Consider the following 27,207-nt stretch of genomic DNA (forward strand, 5'->3'; position numbering starts at 1 on the left):
AGGCATAAATTAGTCCGTAAAGGTGTAAAGATAAGTAAATAACTTCTTCATTTTTTGATACAACAATGTCATAAGATTTGGCTAGTAGTAGAGTCAAAAAATGTTTATAAGACTTTCAAACAAGAGTAGCCAAGGCCCCAACATCTGCAGTGACTCTCTTATGAACAACATATATAACTACTAGCATTCTCCAAATTTTATGTACTTGAGGTCTTCAATCAGCATAGAAAGTTTCCAGGGAACCTTCTTCCTCAAAAAAGGTCCTCCACTCTAGAAATTATTGAAACAAGTTTGCAAATGCCAAGCTGTATAGCCGGGCCTCTGATCTAGCTGCACGTTGTTTGGTTGCATATGGAAGAACAACAGTCTGCAAGTGCATGACTTGGTTACATAACCAAAACCACCCTCCATTTCAGCTAGTGTCCCTCAATAGTTAGCCACAGCTACAGTCTGTTAGGACATTTGTGATTCACTTTTTAGGAACATATGTCACTATTTTATGTAATTGGCTAATCTTTTGACAAAACACACTTTACTTGTATTTGGGTAGGATTAGGATGTGTTTAATACTTCAAGAAACTTTGTTTTAAAATAAAATGTTGAAATCATGCAAGTCTATTCAAGATTCAAGTCTGAAAAGTGTCTGTCATTAAAGCTCGATAGCTAGCCATCTATCGAGCTTGAAGAGCTGTTCCAGCCCCGTGGCTTGACAGCAGCTCGACAGATAGGGTATCTGTCGAGGTTTATGAAAAACAGAATTTCAGATTTGTTTTAACTCTAATCCGTGATTATGTGTTTGGACTTTCTTTTCTCACAACTCTAGACATATAAAATGATTGTTTTAAGGGCCGTCAAAGTGGACACAAGTTGCACAAGTGTTGAACAAAGTTTGTTCAAGCAAATTATGACTGAAGACAGAGTTTGCCCTAGTTCATCATTCTTGTGTAGAAGTTGTTGTGCTTGTGCACTGTAGGGTTTTGTAACCAAGCATCTTCTTGATCTTCATCATCTGAATGAACTGAAGAACTTTGCAACCAACAACTTTCTCTAGTTGGTGACTGAAGTCGCGTACTGGGATCCACGCAATTGGTTAGTCACGTACTGGGAGTCATGCATCAAAAGGAGAGATTATTACTACAGAACAAGTCCAATTAGGTATTGGGGTAAAGGTTCAACTTTAGGTTGGTATAAAGTACTGGGATTCCTTTACTTGTAACCGCTTATTATGATAATAGTGGATTCTCGAGAGTGGTGATCTTAAATCACTCGGTGGGGTTTTTGCCGTGTTGGTTTTCCCCATTCGTAAACAAATCACCGTGTCAATTGATTTTCCGCTACACTTAGTTTAATTGGTGATTTGTTTGTACTACCACGCATTTGCATGTTAATTTGATTAATTAATAATCTTGACTAGTTAATAAATTAATTCATCACAAAGGGTCAATTCGTTTTTGGCCTATCACAGCCCTCCACAACTGGACTTTCTCTTGCCTTGGTACTTTCCTGCAGTTACTCTGATCTGCCTGTTGTGTATTAAAGACTTCTACATACCTGCAAAACAAAGCATTAGCACTTCTTAAGCAGACTGTTTTGTACCCTTAAGCATCAATCTAGAGAACATCAAATATTCCTGTTTTTAAAATTTTGGATCCTTCATCCATTGAGCCAACCACTGCTTTAAAGAGCAAGGAGAAATGAATTCAGCTCTAAGGCTCAAATCTAATCCTAGCAATGCAGCCTGAAGAAAAGTGCACTCCAGAAATAAATGATCCTAGTTTTCTCATTCTTTATTGCATAAGACGCACTTACTATCACTCCCTACGTTTCATTTCACTATTCTGTTTTAACGAGTAAGTCCTCATGCCAAAACTTCCACACAAAAATTATTAACTTCAAAGGAAGCTTCAATCCACACAGATGTCTATCTAAGAGCTATGACCCTCCATTGAGAATCCATTACCTGAGTTCCCCCTACTTTCAATAATAGCTTCACTTTGGCCTTATATCGACCATGTGTTATATTGAGCCATTGAGGCCATCTCAGACTATCAGTAGCTCCTCACCTTGAGATAGGGTTGGATAAAAAATTGAGCATCCACTTCAGGAGAGTATTGCTCCCTAATTTAGTCCTGTTTCCAAGCCAAATTGTAATGATAACTTTACCTATAAAAAGATGCAGATTTGACTTCCCTAGGAGAGTCCCAAAATGTTATATAAAAAATTTAAAATAGCCAAAAATGAATGACAATGATTATCCAAATTTTGCATCATTCCATTGTGAAATTTAATATGTTCAGCTAAAATAACAAACCCAATGGGAAGAATGTGAGAAAACTTAAATTCAAGATGTAATACAACAATGATGGCAAGTAGAACAAGAGGGCTTACCAATCCAAGCAGGCTACCATCCTCATTTTTCAACCTTGTCTACACAGTTGCTTGCCTTCTCCAGCCTGAGCACTGTTAAGGAAAATTTGCCTCCGATATTATATAATCAATTTGATGTATGGTCAGGTTTCTCTAAAGTCTACTTTTTTCCTTTAAATCTAATTCTAGTTAAGTTTCTTTAACAAGGTCTAACTTAATTAAGTTAGAGATAGGTCATTTGGTTTGTTTCAGCTTTTGCTTGGTAACAATATGAAACGGGTATGGACAACTTTCAGTCAATAATTTGATTCAGAGTAAAAGTTCTAAAATGGTGGAAAAACTATCAAGTACATTTAAGGGGAAAAAGCACAAAAGTCTTATGGTAAAAACTTACATAATTAAACAGCTACTTCATAATAAAAGAGTTTTAAATCATTAATCTTATATATACATAACCTAGAAACAAAATTCAGATAAAAAGATGTTACTTTTAAGTGGGATTGAAACAAGGTTTCACCAATGCTTCAACACAAGCATTACAGAGGACAGTGATGTGAATGATAATTTTCTTACATTGCAGAATAAAAGCAGCACATGGCTAAGGCCACTTAGTTCTACTTACTATTCAACATTCAATTATGCTAAATCACGATACCATCACAGCATGTCTAACAACCTAGCAATATATTTACATAAAGGTACAAGCTTAGGTTCCTAATATGATAGCTTAAGCAAATTACCAAAAACATAACTTATGCTAATGTAGATCTTTTTTTCAGTTGACCCATGGATCAATCAATTATGAAAAATGTCGACGTTATGTGAATATATCAAGAACTCAATTGAATGATTTGGTCAATAAGTAAATTTTGAATATCCACATTAATTCCTCATAAAAAGTAAGTTATAATCAAACACCTGATGTTTGAAATTTTGAACATTCACTAACTGTGACTTGATTGTAGAGTTTGTTGCATTATGAGAATTACAATACAATGTCCTCAAACATGCTAATACAAATCATTTTAATAACTTCTATGATTGTTTTTACATTTTAATAATGAAAATTTCAGAGCAAAAAATAATAATAATAAAAGAGAACAAAAAAAAAAAAAAAAAAAAAAAAAAAAAAAAGAATAGAAAAATAGGCCGGTCTCTTTATCGGAAAAAGAGCTTTTTCTTTGGTTAACGGTTACTCAATACATAACCATAGAAAACCTTCAACGACAAAGCTTGAAGGATGCTACATCTAGCTAGACTAATCATTTTGATTGTGATTTATACAAGAGTTAACATATATAATCTATAATGACATAACAATTAATTCCGATTATAATGTTTACAGTGGCATGCATATATTGTTTTTGCATTTTGAAAATTTTTTAAATAATGAACTATATATAGGCAACAAAACTTCATATTTTACCCTGTAATCTATTAGAGCAAGTGAAATTCAGAAGCATACAATGGACTGCACTTGTCTTCCTTTCTCATGGTGATGATAGTTTCTCCTCATGAACAAGTCCAATAATCCAACATCAAGAGAGCAACCAACACAAAAAAACTGAACCAAAAATACCATAATCATTGTTTATTTTATAACACTATGTTTTAAAATCTTTGTTTTTGCATTGAACAAGTACCTTCAATGAAAAAAGATAGTTCAGCAACTGATAAAACTAAAGATTAAAAAAAAGGCAAATGACATACTAGTAATCAAGAGAAAATATAGTAATTAATTTTGATTCATTGACTTACAGAGTATTTGAATTCTTCAATCACTAAACTCCTCATCACATTCCTACTCACTTGACTCTGCACAATCAGAGTTACCATGGGTTTTAAATTCTTGGAGCTTTTCAATCCTTTTTGGATTTGGCATATCATTAGAGCTTCCTTCTCCACTAGGCCTAGCGCAATCATAATCGTCACGGGTTCGCTTTGCTATGTTACCTTCTCCTACCACCATTGAACTGTCAGAATTATGATGGAGAACACCCAAGTCCTCATAAGGAATGATGATGGGGTTGCTACTTTGAGACATAGTTTCGTTTAGATCTTCTATGTCTTTCTTGTATACCATACGGAACCCGCATTTCTTCACCTTCGCATTTAGAATGGTTTCAATTTTAATGCCAATCTCACTGAATTCATTTGCTTCACATTCCTTCAGTAGTTTTAGGTCCTCCTTTGACTCCTTGCAGTATTGATTAAGCAAATAAAGTAGCCAAATATTATCTGATGAACTAACTGCTCGACTAATGCTTGGAGCAACATTCAATTTATTTCCATTCACTATCAACCGACAGAACAGTGAATAGTAGCCCTTGTTTTGGTGATGTGGAATAGAAAAAAATACAACACAAACAGCAATCCCCATCCAGTCATTAGAACAAAAATGAGAAGAAGGTTCTTTTATATTCACTTCAGCCCCCATACTTTGATACCTAAACCAGTTCGGAATTACACTTCCAGGAATAACCATGTCATATCTCCAATTGTAATTAGGCTTGTCAACTCTACCGAAAAGAGAGAGTCCCTAAAACATACAAAGCAGGTTGTTTATAACACAAAGAGAGAGAGAGAGAGAGAGAGAGAGAGAGACCTGAAGTTGTTTTCTTATCACTGTAAAAAACATGTCAATGAAACCTTGATTGTCAGCCAGTTTACTGCAATTTGAAAGATAAAGCTCTGCCTCACAAAAAGAATTAGGTTTTAGAAGATCTGGTACCATTTCCAGTGAGGCACAACCTTCTCCCCAAACATGTACAACACTTAATGGAAGTTTTGGCAATGATCGAAGACTCCTGCAATTATCCAAATCCATTCCTCTCAACTTACATAGTTGACTGATGCTATCAGGAAGGCAAACAAAACTATTTCCTTTTAGAACTATTTCCTCTAAAGAGAATAAGCAACCAATATCATCTGGGATTGCCCTGAGATTGCAGTCGCTTAGATTCAAGTTGGTCAAAGAACACAAACCTGATAGAGAGAACAATCCCACGGGATTTGGACTTTTTGGCCTTGAATAAAAAGGGAGGAAATCATACCAAGATCTAGATTTACATCCACGGAGAGATAGCATAAGATTTTTTAAGAGACCATTGGAAGAAGGCACCTCTTTTACAGCAGTTCCACACACATCTAACTCCTTTACACTTTCAGCATTCCCCAATATCTCAGGCCATCCCTCAAGTTTTGAGCATCCAGAAATATTCATTTCTTTAAGCAACTTCAAATTAAAAAGTGTGCTTGGTAGACACGTGAGACTTTTGCAATCTTTTATATTCAATAAAGAAAGGCTGGTCAAATGCCCAATTGATGTGGGTAGTTTAGTAATAGCAATTCCATCTAAGTAAAGTTTCAATACACGCCGCATGTTTTCTCCAAATTCTGGAATCTTTTTAATTTTTGAGCATCCAGAAAGAATAAGAGTCTCAAGAGACTCCATTTCAAGCTTGGTTGGAAGACTTCTGAGGTTTCTACAGCCTTTTATACAAAGATGAATTAACTTTTTATGAACTCCAATAGATGGGTGCACCCTAGGTAAATTTAAACAATCTTCAAGAACCAATTTCTCAAGAATAGGGACTTTGTGAAAGTCGGGGGTTTCAATAATTTTTTGAAACTTGATCAATTGGAGGGATTTCAATCTCTCAAAAGTCTGTTAAAAGCCCCAAAAAGAAACATAAAGCAATTAGCATTTATAAAACCTTACTGTTGAATGCAAAATAAAAATATAATTTTTTAAGGGTGGCTATATTACCTTTAGATGGAGACTTGATGGCAAAGATTTTGAAGGGTACCCACTCCAAATAAAAACTCTTAAACTATTTGGTAGATGTTTGGGATCATGTAAAAGGTGAACGTTATCAATTATAAGCAATTTAAGATGACGCATCTTTGAAAAGGATTCAGGATTCCAATTTGCCTCTTTCAATTCAAGCAACTTTAAGGCCATGCCTTGAATTGCTTCTGTTCCCTAATAATCATGAGCAAAAGAGATTACTTAATTGCAAACTGTATGATTGCCAATGCTGAATAATATGATAGAATATATGCAAAAACTTTCTAAATAACCTCTTACCATATTGTTACTTAGTACAATATTAACGTCCTCAAATGACCATAGCATGCTACGCTTTCCAGGATCTTCGCGGCATTCTTCACGAACTATTTCTTGGCACATTTCTTGTAGTAAATCATGCATACACACTTCCGAGTCATTCATTTTTATGAGAGATTTATCAACAAGAACCCTTAATCCAACATCAGGGTAAAGGCCAAGATGATCTAGTGTTTTTACTACACTATCTTTTTCCTCATGATTAAAAAAACATGCAATATATAGGAATATTTTTTGCTCTGTTTCTTGTAGTGCATCATAACCTATTTTAAGCTTTTGAAGAATTGCACTTTCTGGAAATTCTTTAAGCCTATTTAATGTACTTTTCCATATATCGACACCTCTATTGAACAAAAAGGAACCCAAAGTTTCAATAGCTAAAGGAAGTCCTTTGGCATAATGCACAACATCTTTGGACAACTCTAGAAAATCTTTGGGAGGATGATCTGTTTTAAAAGCTTTCAAACTCAAAAGATTAAGAGCTTCACCATCATCCAATCCCTCAACATCATATATGTCATCTGCTAATTGTAGTAAATGTTTATCCCTTGTTGTTATGATTATTCTGCTACCTAAACCAAACCAAATATGATTCCCAGCTAAGTTGTCTAATTGCTCTAATTGATTTACATCATCAAGAATGAGAAGAATTCTTTTATGACGTAACCTATTCTTGATTATGAAAACTCCTTCATCAACATCGTGTATATTCATACTTTCATTCAAAAGTTTAAGAATAAGTAGATGTTGGAGTGGAACTAAACCACTTTTTTCATATTCTTCCTTAACATTGGAGAGAAAACAACTTCTTTCAAACTTCTCAGAAACCATGCGAAAAACAACTCTAGCAAGAGTTGTTTTACCAATTCCGCCCATCCCCCAAAGCCCTATAATGCGAACATCATTTGACCCTATAGACAAAAGTGACACCAATTTCTCTCCTCGAGAAATTATTCCAACTTTGCCTTCATTACATTCAGAGAATGCATAACTCAATTTATGCCATATGTCTTCCACAATGTTTTGGATGATTTTTGACTCAGGCCTGCATGGAGAGAGAACGTTATGTGATGGGTTTAAACCACCAATAAATAAGCCACACAAAAGAAAATAAGTAGAAATCTAGTGGTGTTCTATTCTTTCAATTGGAAAAAAAATTATATTAATTAGATAAAGGAAAAATTGAAAGAATCATGAAGATGTATGTAGGTTTTCTTAAGCCTCCAAAGAAGATTAAAGATAAGAAGAGTTGAATGTTTAAAAGAAAGAAATATGTGAAATTGGATTACCTATTCAATAAATGCCACCCTTTAAGATTGGCCACTTCTGTCAAAGCATTTTTCCACATTTCAACCTTCTCCATATTTTCCTTAAATCTTTCTTCATGTGCAACAAAAGCTTTTTCAAAAGTTTTTAATTGTTTTCGTACATCAGATGGATCCACATCGTAAAAAACTGGCAGAACTGTCATTCCCTTTTCTTTCATGCAGTCAACAATCTTTCCAAGTTCATCCAAGCACCATGTAGAAGATGCATAGTTTTTTGAGAGAATGACCAATGCAATTGTCGAATCTTCTATTGCTTTAAAGAGCTCCGATAAAATAGATTTTCCTGTCTCAAGTTTTTCCTCATCTCTAAAGGTGATAATGCCCTTCTTTTTCAAAGCATCATATAGATGATCCGTAAAAGTATTACGAGTTTCTTCACCTCTAAAACTAAGAAAGACATCATATTTCCAACTTGGTGTTGAGGAAGAAAATGACGAGGAGGAAGCCATTTGAAATATATTGCCAAATCTTGAACTACAATAATGATTATAAAAAGCAAAAATAAAAAATCAGGTCTTCAATTAAAAAATCAACCCTTTCTCTATAAGTAACTTCCTCATTTTAATTTATACGAAAAGAAATAGTATTGGTTCTTACTACGAAACAACGCTCCAGGATACTTTTACCCTTACTACGATTGCTTAATTACATTTACTCCTGACTTTGTTTTTTTGGTTTCTTTAGGCGTGGTACATGGATGAACCTAATTAGTGCCATAGCCATATGTATGCGATTTACTCCTCCATTTAGAAAAGATAAGAGAAGCAAGAGTAAGTTCCTGGTAACTAATTAGTGCTATGTGCTATATTTACTCTTTTTACTTTTACTACAACTACTACACGAACATTTACAATGATAAATATTGTCAATATTAGGCTTTGAAATAAAAATGAAGATATTTTTTTCTAAAAGGCTATTGACTTTCTACATTGAAAGGAAAATTATTGCGAAATCAATCATAGAATATTTCATTATTTAAAAAGAACATCAAATTCAATTTAGAAAGCAAATAAGTTGTATTTTTTTTTATAATTAAGATCTTGTTAATATTGATTGTATATTAATTCTATTTTTCATAGTTTATTCAGTCTTCATTTTAGCCTCTCTTTTTTTGGGGTGGGGGGGGGGGGGCTTATGCCTTGGCCCCCATAAACTAGATTTCTGGTTTCATCCGTAGTATTAAACGAAACGAAAATTTAATTAATTTATTTGACGGTTACTACAAGAGGAGAAATTCAGGTATAAACAATAACACATAAAAAAACCCGAAAAACAAATTTGATGTTCCTTCCCTTTCCCTCTACTTTGTCATCATTCAAATTAAATATAAATTTAATATATAAAGAAAAACAGAGAATTCTGTATTCAGACAAAGAAAACATTTGCATAAGAGAGGAGAGAGAACCTTGAGGGTGTAAATATCGTTGGTCACGACTCACGAAATGAAGAGGCTTAAATGATTGGTCGCAAAAAAATAACTTTGTGTGTGCTCTGTTTGAGAAAAGAGAAAATAATAGAGATCACAGACAGTCAATTGGGACACACAGAGTACATGATATAGAGAAGCTGTGGAAAGTAAGCAGTGGACCAGTTTCTGTTCATGATTGTTGTATGAAGTTTCCTCATACACTCTTTAGTCCACTAGTAGACAAACGATTTTTCTCTTCTATATTTGAGTAATGATCAAATACTCTTAATATATGTTACTTTATCTGTTAAATTAACGGTATATTTAGATTAATGGAACATTCCTTTTTATTAAGTCCCAAAAACTCCAATTAATAACAAATTACCGAAAATGACCCCTAATTAAATCCCAGCCAAATTAACCTCACATGATAAACACTATTAACTACCTATGGTAAACAGCAAACTAAACCAAAACACAATTGACCCGATAACCATCATATGACTGGTAAGCCATCAACGGCAGCGACATGACAAAGGCAAAAAACAAAACAAACCAACGTCTGATTCCAATTTGTTAATTCATTTCAAAGCCAGATTTAGTGCATATTATGTAAATGCTTGTTAAAATAAAATTTTAAAAAATGGGCGTTGTAATCAAAGAGAGAGAGACTGATAGAGTTACCAGCTGCAAGAATTCACATCCTCCTCGTTTAAACAAACAAGGGTGCAAGTGGGAAAACGATGACACAATTCAACTACATAAAATAAAAAGGAATATAATCATGAGAGAGACTACAATGGCAGCTAGGAGCAAAGTTCTTCGTCAACCTGACAACCTGATTATTCTTTAATTAAAACATTGAACTTGCCAACTATTTTTCTGTGTAATTTCGTCTAGGTGAAGAACTTTATTGGAAATTACTTTTATATTTAACTCATTTGGCATTGGTCAACAACACCTGTACATGCGCAGCCAGGGTGTTTTAATGTATTTAGAAGCTTAATGAGAAAACTGAAATTATGACCCTTTATCTATTTATTAAATATGACTTAAAAAAATTAAATAATACTTAACTCTATTATCTTCTTTTTCTTTTCTTTTTTAATAGGATTAACTCTATTATCTTGTTTTAAAAATCCCACTCAAAAAAAAAAAATTTCTTGTTTTAAAAAATACTTTTTACAAATTAACATGAACCAAATATATTTTTCTTTTAGAAAATCTATAGACACAAAAATTTGACAAAACTTTTCACATTTGTTGATGTGGTAGATTGACGGTGGTAAGTTTGTTAGCTCAATTATTGTGCAAAAATGTTGTGAATTTTTTTGTGTATTGGTTTTTTTTTTTTTTTTAAGAAATGTTACTCTCACAATATTTTTCACAACAAATCTTAAGTGTTAAGTTGTTACTGGTTATAATTTGAATCCACTACTAGGATTATTTTTTTACTATCAATAATAGCCTGTAACAACATGCTACGTAGGATTTGTTGTAAAAGTGTTGTGTATTTTTTTTTTTTTTTTTTTTTAGAAATGTTACTCTCACAATATTTTTCACAACAAATCTTAAGTGTTAAGTTGTTACTGGTTATAATTTGAACCCACTACTAGAATTATTTTTTTACTATCAATAATAGCCTGTTACAACATGTTACTTAGAATTTGTTGTAAAAGTATTGTGAAAAACATTGTGAATGTAGCATTTCTCTCTTTTTTTTCTTGTTTTTCATTTAATAAAAAAATATTATTTTATGTATTTGCTAATATTTGGACTTAATTAAATTAAAATTTGGAGCATTTTTTCTAATTGGAGCCTTAGGCAACCGTATCAATTGCTTATATAGTGGAGCTGTCACTGTGTGCAACTGATACCAATTGCTAGAACCAAGCGCTTACCACTGCACCAAAAGCTATAACTTATGGTAAGGGCGCAATTTTATTCTTTTAAAAGCTATCAGCTCAACGCCAATGAGTTGATTGAGACTCAAGGCCAAAAGCTATAACTTTGATTTTCCATCCAAGATAATGGCAAAATTGACGGTGGGGTGTAAAGTGTAACATGTGTTATAGTTTAAGGTGCTGACCGTGCATTTTGAAAGTTTAGGGCATAAAGTGTAATTTGGAGTATAGATTATGCATTTACTCGCCAAAATTGTAAGGAATTAACCATATAAAAGCATCTCCAATAGATTATGTATCAATTAAAACTGAAGAAAAAAAATTAAAAGGAAAATAGAGTAAGGAAGAAGAAAAAACAATTTGATACAGATGACACCTCCTTCCAAGTATTCCCTAGAAATGATATCTATCACTGAAATTCACCAATCACCATGGAATAAATTTCGATCAGCATTAGTTTTGAGATTGAGTAGTGCCACGAACCCAACCAAAATATATCCTTTCTTTTTAAATTTTCATCTAATTATGAAGCCTAGAAGTAAATAAGTTACTTGAGTAAAATAATACAAAATTTCTTGTCATTGTCCTTTTATTTTTTATATTATCCTTTTAGCTTTGTAAATCTTTTTGTAATAACTTTTTGATTTGAATGTTTTAATGCGTGACTGTCCACTGTCTGTGGAATTGTCTGTCTAAATTATCCACTTATCCATAATAAAACACCACCAAAGGGCATCAAGAAATTGAAGTCACTCCAAAGAGATCCAGTTCAAGCATTTTTTTTTCTATAATTGTTAGAAATACTATTACTAGCTACGTTGTTCACAGCTTAAACCCCTTACCCCAAAGACCCCAAGCACTTTGTGCTAGGGGAGGTACCAAATTGCCTAAGAAGTGTGGTCGTAAGTATTTTGCTGCAAAACCAAGAGGAAAGTAGTATTAAGCTAGAAAAGGAACTTGGAAGTGCCTTTTCTTGCAATCATTAGCAATTGCAAAGTATATCAAAATCAAATGACTCAAACTTTCGGGATTCCCAAACAAACCTTGGTGGACGCAACTTATGTTTAGCCTTTATAACAAAGTATTACATTTCACTCTTTGCAAAAGACATATTTCAGATTAAACCATGTGAGGGAAGGAATTCATGGAAACTTTCACATACATTGTATAGCATGCTAATTGCCGTTGATTGGGAAAGAAAATTTGTCTGTTCGAAACTTCCCTCTGTTTCCAAAGATAAAATGGATAACATTAGAGAACTTGATGCAGCTCAATGTCTTTTTGGAACATGAACAAGCAAATTGCTGATTGGTATCTCAACATAGAATGATCCACAAACACCACAAAGCAAATGAAAGTTATAAATAAATGTGTTTCACTTATCATTTACCTACTGTTAATACTAATAAATCCATATATGCCTATGCTCATAAGTAATTAGTTCTGATCCATGTTTCACAATTCAGGCTGGAATGGCTGGTTGTTGTTGAGTATACAACATATGTTTCCACCCCCCAAAACAATCTCTCTTGCACCTTCGATTTGAACAACCTGAGACACCAGTACAGTACCTTAGGTGCTGTTCCTCAAGTTCCCCTCTTAAGATTCAACCATATGTGTAACACCCCATAATTTTATTACTTATTTAATTCTTATACGTAAATTAAAAAGGAGGTCCACAATTAAATGGATTTAATTGATTTGGACTTAAGATATTAAAAATAAGATAAATACTATGGAATATGAAGCCCAAGTGAGGTGGCATAAGTAAATATATGGGCCTTAATAAGCTTAAAAAAAAAAAAAAAAAAAAAAAAAAGAGGAAAACCCTAGCCTTTTATCTGAGTTATACGTGTATATAGGTATATATATAAAAATAGGAGACCTCCTCTCTTTAAGCGGCACCAAGCAATCTTTTTGTTTTACTCTTCTCTGCGGCTATGTAGAAGAATCAGGTCAGCTCTCCTCTTTATTTGGGTTCTTGTATTTATGTGATACCTAGCAAGTGTCTATCTAGCTTAAGGGCTATTGATATATCACACACCTAGGATGGAGAATTTCTATGTATATTAGTCTTTGTGCCGCACAGATCATAGGGGTTAGGTGTGGACTTGGGAAATCAACGCTGTCATCATGTTAATGAAAAAAAAAAAAAAATGATTATGGCTAGAAAATCATCCCACGTTTTTAGGAAGGAGTTGTGCTTGAAATTACTATAGTAGCTAATAGGACAATAGGCATGACTTCATAAAATCTAACCTATCAATATATTAAAGGAAAAAGGACTTCTAGGCATATGTTCTAATCTCAACAACCCCCACTTATCCTTATATCATGGTAAAGGATATCCTATGGTTATTATTATATTAGACTAGGAGTGATGGGTACAGCTACATGACAAGAAAGGATGTGAATTGTAGATTGATGAGATTTCCCTTATTCGGCCATTTTGAAGTACTTGAATATCCATGATTATATCAATGGAAAAATCAGATTTGGCAGCAATATTTTTTAAGTTAAATAAAAAAATAATTGATCAAAGACTGAAAGTGAATTGGATAGTTAAGTGAATAAATGAAAACTTTTGGATATATCAATATTATCTAGGATAAAATTGTTTAAGCGTGAAAACAGATTTTTAAGTAGGAAATTGTGTATTGATGGGCCTATCTTTGGTGTTGCTAGGTTCTAATTCTACTGATCTGTTGTGATTCAAGGAAGGTTGATTTCTTTTATTTTTGCAAATAAGAGGTAAGTGGTGTTTACTAATTTTGGGGGTTTTCCCAAACAGTGTTGATTATTAAACTATTTTATATCAAAGAAATATGTTGATATTCTATATAGAAATTGATATTTTATAAACATTTGATGTGCACATTGACTATTCGTTTTATGAAAAACTTGTGGGACAACCTAAATTTATTTAAACTTGTACGTGTGAATATATCCTTATATTTTTTAGAATTATGAATGGATTATTTTTGTGAGCATCTTGAATATGTTTTGAAAACCTATGGCAAGTCGTGATTAAAAGCTCAATATTGTATCTAATCCTTAGCAAAGGACAATCATATTGCAGCTAGTCCTTAGCAAGGGACAGTCCCAGAAACGGGGACAATGCACATTTAATAGCTCCTTAGCAAGGGAGTATACTATTGAGAATCCAAAAAGGAAGCTCCTTAGCAAGGGAATACACCTTTATGTTCCAAAGGAGCCATCCTTAAGAAAAGGGATAAAAAGGATGTTCCAGTCCAAAAAGGGGACAACACAACCCTATCAACAGGGCGTAAATGTTGACCACGAGAAAAGCCTAGGAAATTGTTTATTTGATGGTATATATATATATTATGATGATTCATAATATAAAGATATTTTTTTTTATGAAATATTGATGATAAAATATTGATGAGTTACAAGTTATGAATTTATTGTAAGAATTATTTATTTGAAAGGTTTGTACCCACACCTCAATGTTAGTGAATTCCACTTATTGAGTTATCTCACCTCCCTTTATTTCCCCTTACAGATACATTAGAGGAATTATTGGAAAAGAGATTCTTGAAAGACAACAGCTATGAATTATTTTGTAGAACTGAGGATTTTATTATTATTTTCATGGCTTTAAACATTGTACTGGAGAATTATTTTGATAATGTTTTGTCTTTGGTGGATTAGTGCTTTGACATTTGTGATGAGATTTTAGGTTGCTGGTTTCTTTTATTTAATATTTTTTTATGGATTATTTAGATTAAATAAACTTTTATTGCTTATGATTTTGGGGCGTTACAATTGTGGTATCAAAGCTTAGGATATGATTCTATAGACATTTGAAAACTAGGTCATGATCCTGTAGACACTTGAAATTAGGTTATGATCTTGATTTTTGTCAGAGCATTTGGTATTTAAGTTATGTTTGATGAGAACTTTTAAATAATTTTGGCGATGTTACTTCTTATGTTTAGTAGTAATAATTGTTGCACCATCTATATTTTTTTGATTTCTTTGTTAACTAGGTATCATGACACCCAAAAAGTGTTGGAAAAATACATGTGCGCAGCGGAAATATAACGGATCTACTTCATTCGCAATAGATAACATGTGCTATGTAAGTTTCAGAATTTGAGAACAAGAATGTGTACCTTTGTGTGGTGAAATTCAAAAATGAAGATCATAAGTTCTTGGGAAGACTTTTAATCTTCACTCCAATTCCACTTAATGCCCAAGATGTGTGGTCTCTCAATAAGTTTCGAAAGAGAGAATAAAGAGTGTCCAACACTCACATACAAACCATTTCATTCTTTGTATGATCTTAATGAAAGACCTTATGAAAGTCTCATCAAAATCCTTAATAAAATTATGTATGTTTCTCTCCTTATATACAACTAATTATCTAATTGGGCTAGCCTTTTGGGCCATTCCAATTAGGCTCTAGTATGTGGCTTAGAGTGGGACCAAAATAGACCAATAAGACACTATCTTCAATGGACCTTGGGCTTTTCTGTCAACTCTTGATAAGTCCAAAGTTACCATTAACTATATTTAATACTACTATATAAATATAGTTGCACTCTAGACCTTATCTATAAATTATATCCCAATACTTTATTATACATGCAACCCCTTCATTAAAATATTTGTAGTAATACAAATTCATGAAATAGACTGCCACTTTGAAGATTACTTCATCTTAATCCTTGAGTACCCGGTTTAATCATTTATGTTATTCATCATATATTTATGAAATCCAATTTCATAAATATATACTTTAATAACTCCTTACTAAAGTGATTGAGCCCAACACTCTGAATAACCAAACCCATTAAACTTATCTCGAGGGAATATTTTATATCTCCGTTAAGAGACTATGAATTCCATTTTGAGAATATATGTTCCATCAACATTAAATGCAGCTGCCCAACATACTAAGGTTTTGACCATAACTTATAGATCTCACTCCTGATATATCAAAGCAACCTACATCTCATGATCAGGTCCATTATTCTCTCAGGATTTAGAGTTGATGTAAATAAAAGTCGTGAGATTTATTATTCATTTGACAGTCATTAGGAGAATAATAAATCTCACAGCAGTTCAGTTTAATATGTCTTAACTCTTAAAATATATCAAAATACCAACTAGAAGTCTCAACTTCCATAATTAAGACAAATCATCGTAGTTGATATGTTATAGTTTTCGCAGATGAAACGCCCAATTTCATCACCGACTACAAACTAAAATTCTGAGTTTACAAAGAACTTGTGATTTATATCTTCTGTGACTTTTCACATAAATCATATACTATGCATCTCATGGACTAAGATAATGTCCCATTAGTTCATTAATAAATAGTCTCATATAATTAAACAATTTAATTATTTATGTCATGCCATGAAATTGGATTTTAGGGCATAAACCCCAACAATCTCCCACTTGCCCTCAAAGACAATTTACCATATATCCGACACTTATCTCCCTTTAAAGTAATTCATAGTCACTCTAAGGCAAGGTTTGGAAACAAGTTTCAGCCAAATTTATTGCATAAATTATCTTTTCCACTACTACTTCTCAAGTACTCGTATCTCGCTAATGAGATAATACTTACGCTTAATGTGTATCTTCATCACTAAGGACAAACACATATCTTGAAGCCCAGCTTCATGAATCACAATCAAACTACAAGTCAGTATTTGTACATCCAGTATCTATCAAAACTTCACTTTTGTGGACAAGCACATAATCCCTCATTCTCCTAAGATATATGAGTACATGCTTTACTCCCACTAAATTAAGTGATCTTTAATTCAATTGATATTTGCTTACCATGCCCACCGCAAAATAGATATTTAGCCTAGTATATAGCATAGCATAAAGACTTCCCTATCGACATGATATTAGGAACCGTCTTAATGTGCTTTTCCTTTTATATATCTAAGGACCATAATCCTTTATAAAGAAACTTCAAACTTAAAAGGAAAGAATCCTTTCTTGAAGTATTACATGCTATACTTGGCTAGAATCTAATCTATTTAAACAGTTTGAGATAGACCCAACATCCTAATTTCTAAATTTTAACAAAGTTTGAATCTTATGATGTGACTAGACTTTCCCAAGTACTTTATATCAAACTAGACTTAGACAACAAAACTTTATTGATGACAATAACTCTACATCATTTTAAATGATAGAATGTCATCAACATACATTAAGAGATTTATTATTCTATATAGCTTTACACACCTAAGGCCATTTAATACTTGATCAAAATCAAGCAATTTGATTGCTTGATCAAAGATGATATTTTATGATTCATATGCTTGCTTTAGTCCATAAATGGAATTTAAGCAACTTACATACTAATCACTATTGGTTCTTTGCTATGTACAAATCTAGGTACATCATATAGATGTCTTCCTCAAGATTGCTACTAAAAGAAGCTTTCTTGATATCCATTACCATATTTCAACCAAATGAAATATAATGGATAAGAGAATCTAGATAGAGTCAAACTTGAATATTGGTGAAAAAATCTTTTCATAGTCGAACCATTCCTTTCTGAATAAATCTTTTCACCACGAGTCTTGACTTTGAAGGTTTGCACCTTCAAATCTATCAATCTCATTTCCTCGTAGACCTATTTGAGAACAATAGGCTTAATGCCTTTAGGCGCCTCTACAAGTTCTAGACTTTAAATAGAATCTAATTCTATTCACATAACCTTGATCCAAGAATTCATATTCATATTATCTATTGCCTCTACGTAGGACCGAGGATCAAATTCATATCCTTGTGGAATGACTTCAAAAGTTTATCCCAAAAGTATGAATTTACAAAATTCTGACATTTTCTTCTAGAACAATTCTTTAAGATTATTCTCATAGTCATCATGAAGAACTTTGTATTTGTAATTTACAAACATCTTGTCTTCTTTATAATGACCAAAACAATCTTCTACAAATCCTTTTGGATACTCACCATAAACATACATTTTTCTACCTTTTGATTTCAATTTGTCAGACTTCCTTTCTAGCACAAATGCTTGACATCTTCAAAAATGGAAGTATCATATACTAGGTTTTCACCCAATCCATAATTTGACAAATGTCATAGGAACAAACTTTTCAAATCAATTTTAGAAAATTTATAGTTATACAAAGAGTATATCTCCAAAAGAAACAAGTAAATGGAAATACTTATCATGTACTTTACTATTTCTAAAAGAGTCTTATTCCTCCTTTATGTATGTTATGACTTAAAGAAGTCATTAATACTACATTCCTTTACAATAAAGGAGTCCTAGATCATATTATCCTCTAAATAGTATTCATGGTCGGGGAAGCCGTCCTCACCATCTCGGTGCAAGGTGTAGACGAAGTCGCTATAGTGACGAGGGCCCCCTTTTCCATCACATGCACAGTCTTGGCCCCAAGATTAGAAAGGGACTCGTTCTTCTTAGCCCTCATCTGGGCATACATTTCCTGGTTAAATTTGGTCGTCATTCCTGCAAAAGGAAAACACTTGTAAAAAAAAAATAATAAAAAATTAAAAAAAAAAACAACAACAACAACAACAACAACAAAAGGGAAAGGAGGCAAGAGAATCAACATGGACAAGCCTAACACTTACTCTTTTTCTCCTCAATTTCAATATTTTGCAGGATGAAGGCAGACGATTCTAGACCAAGACAATAAAAAGCAAGAGTTCGAGGATCCACCAGGTTGTCAAAATCCTCGATTGTCCTCGCGTATGCAATGGCCTTCTCAACGCGTCCCTTGTACCTACTTTTAAGCTTGGGCCATCTCTTAACTGCACGAGACAATGGGTGAAAGAGTTAGTGACGATAAATAAACACAATGAAAAATAAGGGACGAGGAGAAATAATGATGCACCTAAGTTCAGGGTACTCCACTGACGGAGCAGCTTTGGGAGATCACCCAAAACTTCGTTAGAGGGAGTCTCCCAATCATCCCTGGACACAAAGAAGAACTGGGACTTCCAGTATCTGAAAGACGAAGGCAGATCCCGGACGATCCTAGTCCTCCTCTCCCATGGCACCAGCTCATAATACCCGTGCTCCTTAAACGCCTTTAAACGGTACAGGTAGACGAGCTCATCCACTCTGATCATGTCTCCTTCCGTAGCAGCCAGCCATATTCCCATACAGCTGACCACTATCCTCCACGAATTGGGCATAAGTTGCCTGAGAGCAAAACTAAAGTGGCCTAACAGCTCCATAATGAATGGGTGGATAGGGAACCTAAGCCCACATAGGAAGGCAACCTCGTAGAAGCATACCTCCCCAGGGAAGAAGTGGCAAGCCCGTTCCTCCTCTTGAGGTAAACAAACCCTAACCCTATCCGAGAACTGGAATCTACCCTTAAACCTAGAAAGTGTGTTGTCGTCTAAACCACACACCTCGTCAAGGGCATGGAAAGCCCTAACCTCCCAAGAAGCAGAAACAGCAGTATCACCCCAGCCTCCACTGGGCCGTCATTAGAAGACAACCCAGTCTCGAGTTCACTAGATCTAACCTCAAACATTATCCCTCACTCCCTCACCAAATTCTCAAACCAATCAATTAACTGACAAAGTAAAGGCAGCAAATCAACCAATGCAACACTCAAACTACTACCCTCAAAGACAAAATTCTCAAGGTATGGGAAAACACCTAAAGAACCCCCCCAAACATGAAAAAAGGAAAGAAATCGAGGGGCAGGCTATCCTAATCTCAAAGCTACTAACCATAGAAAACCAGAAAACAAAGAGAAAAGGATGAATCCTAAACCCCCCCCCCCAAAAAAAAAAAAAAAAAAGAAAGAGAAATCAGAAACTTGTCATAATCTATGTCTACGCCATAAAAGAGAAGGGAAGAAAGGCATACCTCAAAAAGAAAATGCAGAGAACTCGACCACCAAACGCACCAGCTCAGAGAAAATCACAGAGGAAAATCAGAGAGGAAGAAGCTCAGAGCAATGATTGGGAGTTGGAGAAACCCCAGCCAAATTAAACCTCACATGGTAAACACAATTCACTAAACTATGGTAAACTAAACCTACACTACCTAATATCTATCTTTTAATTTGACCCGATAACGTGACTGGTAAGCCATCAATGGCAGCGACATGACAAAGCAAAAAACAAAATAGGCCACCTCGGATACAGGCACTTAAAAACTGAAAATTGTTGTTTGAAAATATGTGTGAAAATACGTGTTGGTAAAAAAGTACGTGAAAATACATGTAATATTTTTTAAAAACTGAAAATTATTGTTTGAAAACATGTACCAAACCCCCCGTAAGTTTTGGTCATTTTTGCTAAAACCAACGTCTGATTCCAATCTTTTAATTCATTTCAAAGCCATATTCAGTGCATATTATGTAATGCTTGTTATAATAAAAAGGGAATCAAAGAGATAAACTGATAGAGTCACCTGCAAGAATTCACGTCCTCGTTTTGCAGTGAGGTCAACAACTCGATTGTTTAAACAAATTAGGGTGCAAGTGCAAGTGGGAAAACGATGCCACAATTCAACTATATATAAAAAATAAAAAAGAATATACTAATGAGAGAGACTACAATGACAGCTGGGAGCAAAGTTCTTCATCAACCTGACAACCTTATTATTCTTTTATTAAAACATTGAACATACCAACTATTTTTCTTTGTGTAATAACTTCCAGGTGAAGAACTTATTGGAAATTTGTTTTTTGACGTTGTCAGTAACTATTTCTACACGGTTTAACATTATCTAAATATTGAAAATTTAATCTTAAAATTCAGTAGATTTCCTTCGTACCTGTTATAAAAAAAATTAATGACTTTGCAAAAGGATTTGCTGTTCCATGAGATATGCCTATAGGGTTTTAGTAAGTTCACTGGTTAGCTTGCTTAGCACTTGCTCCTGTTTTAATCCTCTACCACTGGTTACGTTGCTCAGAACCTTGAATTGAAACACACCGTTCAATTAATTTTCTTCTTTTTTTCACCTTCTTAGTCCTTACTTATTGAATTTTACTGTAAACGAAATTAAACGAAAAAGAGAGAAAACAGAAGAGAGAGGAACAGAAAATTGCTTGATGTCGGTGCTGGTGGGCTTTTCATGTTTTCAAGAAACCATAATCATAAACAAGTATTGTTTCTACTAATCATCAATATTATCATATCATATCATATTATATACTATATAATAAAAATTGAGCTTAAAAGCTGTTGTGGGGCCCAGCAATTCGTGGACCAGGCCCATTTGCCCTTAGAAAGTCCGAGGGCCCAATCCGAGGAGAACTGTGGCCCAAGCTCCATGACGCCGAGCACGGACCAATTTTTGGGAGGCAGCCGAGGACAGTCTAGTCCTCGGCAGGCCCATAATCCGCCCAGAATAAAGGGATAAATTCGTAAGGAAATCCAAAATACCTTGGGGCGATTACCCTAAATACCCTTCTGGATAAGGCTCAATGCCTGGCAGAACCGTACTCTACAGCTTTATCAAGTCATCCCCAACAATTCCGGGATTAGACTGATGGGACCAATGTCAGTATTTGTAAAGACTGACCCTACACGTGGACGAAGGACATCGAACGCACACTAGTATAAAAGGAGAAGTAAGTGAATCTAGCAGGGAAAAAAGGAAAAAAGGAGACTTCATGAGGAAGATCGCCGGAACGATCCATGCACAGAACAGAGAAAGTCCTCCGTTGGACAGCCGGAAAGGACCACAAGGGTCCTCGGATCAAGTCCGAGGATCCCATTCTCAGAGGTGGCAGTATGGCGGGGCTTTAAACGTTTAGGCCCAGTCCATTTTCCACAGGGATCTTTCTGAAATCCAGACCGGACCATCCCCCCGTGACCAAGCCCAAGCTTTTCAAGCCCACTCTCTACAAATCGTATTGTGAGGGATCTCTCCCGCGTGAACCCGAAAATGTCACTGGGCCGCGCAGGAATCGTGTCCTTACAATTGGCGCCGTCTGTGGGAAGCATGCGCGCTTGGCGCAGGTGGCGGTGGAGTCAACTCTCTACTAAGCAAAAATCCACGGAGCTTCCTCCGTCTCCTTTGACGTGCAGCTGTTGTTCCGACATAAACTTCTGCTAGGGGCTACTCCTTGCAGCGCCCATGGCGTAGGCAGCCCTAGGGGCTCTTGGCCTCAAGCCGGCTCTCCCCGCCCTGATCTAGGGGCTTACATCCGAAAAACAAACCAAACACAAAAAAAAAATAAATCTCGTAAGTTTTGGACAGAACCAAGGTCTTGCATGGTCCTCGGACTCAAACCTATGGGGAAACCAAGTACAAGAGATGAAAATCAAAAGTTTTGGACAGAACCAAGGCCTTGCATGGTCCACGGACTCAAGCCTGTGGGGAAACCAAACACACAAAAATAAATCTCGTAAGTTTTGGACAGAACCAAGGTCTTGCATGGTCCTCGGACTCAAACCTATGGGGAAACCAAGTACAAGAGATGAAAATCAAAAGTTTTGGACAGAACCAAGGCCTTGCATGGTCCACGGACTCAAGCCTGTGGGGAAACCAAACACACAAAAATAAATCTCGTAAGTCTTGGACAGAACCAAGGTCTTGCATGGTCCTCGGACTCAAACCTATGGGGAAACCAAGTACAAGAGATGAAAATCAAAAGTTTTGGACAGAACCAAGGCCTTGCATGGTCCACGGACTCAAGCCTGTGGGAAACCAAACACAAAAAAAATAAATCTCGTAAGTTTTGGACAGAACCAAGGTCTTGCATGGTCCTCGGACTCAAACCTATGGGGAAACCAAGTACAAGAGATGAAAATCAAAAGTTTTGGACAGAACCAAGGCCTTGCATGGTCCACGGACTCAAGCCTGTGGGGAAACCAAGCACAAAAAATAAATCTCGTAAGTTTTGGACAGAACCAAGGTCTTGCATGGTCCTCGGACTCAAACCTATGGGGAAACCAAGTACAAGAGATGAAAATCAAAATGGACAGAACCAAGGTCTTGCATGGTCCACGGACTCAAGCCTGTGGGGAAACCAAGCACAAAAAAAACAAATCTCACAAGACGGGAACCAAGGTCTTGTATGGTCCTCGGACTCAAACCTATGGGGAAACCAAGTACAAGAGATAAACATCACAAGTTTCGGACGGAACCAAGGTCTTGTATGGTCCTCGGACTCAAACCTTTGGGAAAATCAACTACTCGTAAGGGAAAACTACATTACGTAGAATTTGGATTCATCTGAGGAAAGCTCTCCACTCACCATTGGGTCAGTTCCCAAACTGCGGGGATTCACAAGTCTGCTCTTAGATCTGCAGCACCAAGGGAATCGATGCGACGTAGGGCAATACGTCACCTGAGGAACAATTTGAGTTCTTTACCCTCCGTCAACTCCTCGGACGGTACTCTCATACTTATCACAGAATATTCAATTGTTATTTTTGCTAGTTTCCTGAGTTAAACTTGCTATGAGTTATCGCCGTAATGTTTGGTAGTGTTGGTACATTAGAATTGATTGGATTATGTTTCAAAACTTCCTACTCTAAGTATCATTGAAGAAACAGACACAGGGAGCACACCCTTCCACAAAATAATGTTGCAAAAAGAGTAGTATTCAAAATAAGTAGGCAAAATTTCCTTTCTTATTAAAACAAAGAAACAGTACAGCATACAACAAAAAGCTGAAATCAACTTGTGATAAAACTTGCTACATGATAGAAAGGAAAGTTACAAGGAAGCAAGAGAAGGCCGAGGAGGTAGCACAGACGAGAGGTGGGCTACTGCTTCGAGGCCTTGTCCCTTCCCCCATGCTTTCGCATGCCCATAGCTCCGGCAGCAAAGGAGCCCAACTTGAGCCTCACGCCGCAGTGGGGAGGATGCAGGTAGCACAGAGGAGAGGTTGGCTACTGCCTCAAGACCTCGTTTCATCCTCAACGCTTTCACGTGCCCGAAACTCAGGCAGCAAAAGAACCTGACCTCAGGCTAACACCATCTACAAAGAAGATGCAGGGAGCCGAAAGTTGGGAAGCCCCCGCAGAAATTTGCCGGCTGCAAGGTAGACAGTGCTGATGGTGGAAATTCCTTCTTCGGACATACCAAAAATCTGGCATGACCAGAACCTGCTTCGGATTTTGACTAAAAGCGTGGGAAACACCCTCTCCCCTCTGTCATAAGGGAATATTTCTTTGAATCTATGCCTTCGTTGCCCGTATATCACTCTTCTGAGCTTGAGGAGAACGTGGCGCCTTTGCGGCGGAGAGAGTTTTTCTTCCCCGACCCTCGTCTCAAACATGACTTGCTGCGGGAGGAAGCTGAAGGAGGAGACTAAGGAGCTGGTGCCTAGGCAAAGAAACTTGCTCTCTTATTTATTTGAGGAGATAGGGTGGTGGCATTTAATTAGCGCAGCTTCCCGAGGAACGCTACAGACAAAACGTCTCCAGCTCGACTTCCAACAAACCTCTGCAACGACAAGACTAAAGGAGCCTCGTCGAGGTGCACCTCGAACATCGGGACACCCAAAAGTACCGCGTGGCCAAAGATTATGGAAATATCTCATGATCCGTGGGCCTAGTAAATTCGCGGCCCATGCCCTTGCTACATGATGGCCCACGGACTACGGCCCACGCCGGGTAATAACTAATGCCGAGGACAACCTCCTGCCCGGCCGCGTACGGGATACCTAAGGAGAGGGAATAAAACAGAACCAAGGCCTTGCATGGTCCTCGGACTCAAGCCTATGGGGAAACCAAGTATAAAAATTATTATTATTACAAGTTATGGACTGAACCAAGGCCTTGCATGGTCCTCGGACTCAAGCCTATGGGGAAACCAAGTATAAAAATTATTATTATTACAAGTTATGGACTGAACCAAGGCCTTGCATGGTCCTCGGACTCAAGCCTATGGGGAAACCAAGTATAAAAATTATTATTATTACGAGTTTTGGATAGAATCAAGGCCTTGTATGGTCCTCGGACCCAAACACGGCATCAAGCCTCCAGTTCTCTCCTCGGCCAGCATGGGTAATCATTACTTTTCACTGGTCGGCCTTATTGGGCCAAACACTTATATTAGAGTTATGGCAACATCTTTTTATTATCAAGTATTTTGGTCTTAGTTGTCATCGGTTTAGATACTTTCTCATTGAGCCGAGCAGCATTTACCAATATACAAAAACATAAACGGAATATGCAAAATGAAATAATAAACGCTTTTATTAATATAAGAGATTATTACAATGTACGAAAAAGGGCTCAAACAAGCCTATACAAAAGGAGAACTGCTGAAGCAACGATAACACTCGCAGTACAGAGAAGTAAACAGTCAGGCTTCTTCTAAAACTCATCTTCAAGGTCTCTTCAGTCTCTGCCTCAACATTGCTCATATCATGACAAGAACCTTCTTCGGAAAAGGATGAAGAACAAGGAAGAAGAATTGAAGGAGAAGGAAGAAGAATTGAAGGAGAAGGAAATAGTAAGGAAGAAATCAATGAAGAAGATGGAGGAGATGAAGGAGGAAGATGGAGGACATGAGTAAAGAAGGAGGAGAAGAAGAGAGAAGGGACGAAAAGAAAGAAAAGGAGCAAAAGAGGGAAAAGGGAAGGCACCAGGACGGAACTGGTGCTGGGAAGACTATAAGAGGAAAGCGGAGGAGGGCACCAAGGAGCAAAAGAGGGAGAAGCAGAAGCACTTAGCCCCTGCCTCAGCCCTGACTCCTAACACGTTGGTGCCATATTAGGTATGCTCATGAGGAGCCGGGTGGTGCTGGTCTTGGTTGTTCTCGACTCAGTCACGCCGAGAGTTCGACACGACGAGTCCCTGCTTCGGATTTTGGCTGAAAGAGAGGCGAGACAGATCTTAAGTCTGCGCCACCTTTGCCCTGATCGAGCCATTTCAAGCTTTATCAGAATATGGTGTCTAGAGGAGGGGCATGATTTCTTCATCATTTGTTGCGATCTCAGAAGAATAGAAGGGAGTTAGTACGAAAGTGATGGCCTCCTGCTTGCCTTCTTATAGGAAGAGCAGAACGGATGGCATTAAATGCATTCAACCTTCCCAAAGAATCTGAAGAAAAAAGAGGCGTCCGTTCCACTTCTCCACCTTATCAAATGAGCCGCCGGATATAAATGAGCCTCGTTAAGGGGAATTCATTAAGGGCGCGTCTGGGACATCCAAGCGGCAGGAGCAGATTCCGAGCGGATTAAAAGGAATCCCTCAAAAACCGCCTAACTTCCTGGGAAACCGCTCACATAAATGCGGGATCAAGCTAAATGGGCCATATTAAGGGCCCGGGTTTGCCAAAACCCTCCTTTCCAATCCGGAATTCGGATAGAAGGGTTTTGAGGGGCTATTGTGGGGCCCAGCAATTCGTGGACCAGGCCCATTTGCCCTTAGAAAGTCCGAGGGCCCAATCCGAGGAGAACTGTGGCCCAAGCTCCATGACGCCGAGTACGGACCAATTTTTGGGAGGCAGCCGAGGACAGTCTAGTCCTCGGCAGGCCCATAATCCGCCCAGAATAAAGGGATAAATTCGTAAGGAAATCCAAAATACCTTGGGGCGATTACCCTAAATACCCTTCTGGATAAGGCCCAATGCCTGGCAGAACCGTACTCTACAGCTTTATCAAGTCATCCCCAACAATTCCGGGATTAGACTGATGGGACCAATGTCAGTATTTGTAAAGACTGACCCTACACGTGGACGAAGGACATCGAACGCACACTAGTATAAAAGGAGAAGTAAGTGAATCTAGTAAGGGGAGGAGGGGGGAGAGAGGCAAAAGGGAGACTTCATGAGGAAGATTGCCGGAACGATCCATGCACAGAACAGAGAAAGCCCTCCGTTGGACAGCCGGAAAGGACCACAAGGGCCCTCGGATCAAGTCCGAGGATCCCATTCTCAGAGGTGGCAGTATGGCGGGGCTTTAAACGTTTAGGCCCAGTCCATTTTCCACAGGGATCTTTCTGAAATCCAGACCGGACCATCCCCCCGTGACCAAGCCCAAGCTTTTCAAGCCCACTCTCTACAAATCGTATTGTGAGGGATCTCTCCCGCGTGAACCCAAAAATGTCACTGGGCCGCGCAGGAATCGTGTCCTTACAAGTAAT

The 27,207-nt window shown here is 36.6% G+C and overlaps 1 protein-coding gene across 1 annotated transcript; it reads right to left on the reverse strand.

The window, feature by feature from the left end:
• Positions 1–2,302: 2,302 nt before the first annotated feature.
• LOC115965740 (TMV resistance protein N-like) lies at positions 2,303–8,386 on the reverse strand. Its single transcript, XM_031085035.1, has 6 exons — positions 7,786–8,386; positions 6,458–7,541; positions 6,137–6,352; positions 4,973–6,034; positions 4,126–4,906; positions 2,303–2,460 (listed from the first exon to the last, which is right to left on the reverse strand). Exons 1-5 carry the CDS (start codon positions 8,271–8,273, stop codon positions 4,169–4,171), a joined length of 3,588 nt encoding a protein of 1,195 aa, XP_030940895.1. The 5' UTR covers positions 8,274–8,386; the 3' UTR covers positions 2,303–2,460; positions 4,126–4,168.
• Between the last annotated feature and the right edge of the window lie 18,821 nt (positions 8,387–27,207).

Source organism: Quercus lobata, chromosome 10 (assembly GCF_001633185.2).
Source record: "Quercus lobata isolate SW786 chromosome 10, ValleyOak3.0 Primary Assembly, whole genome shotgun sequence".
NCBI classification, from domain to species: Eukaryota; Viridiplantae; Streptophyta; class Magnoliopsida; order Fagales; family Fagaceae; genus Quercus; species Quercus lobata.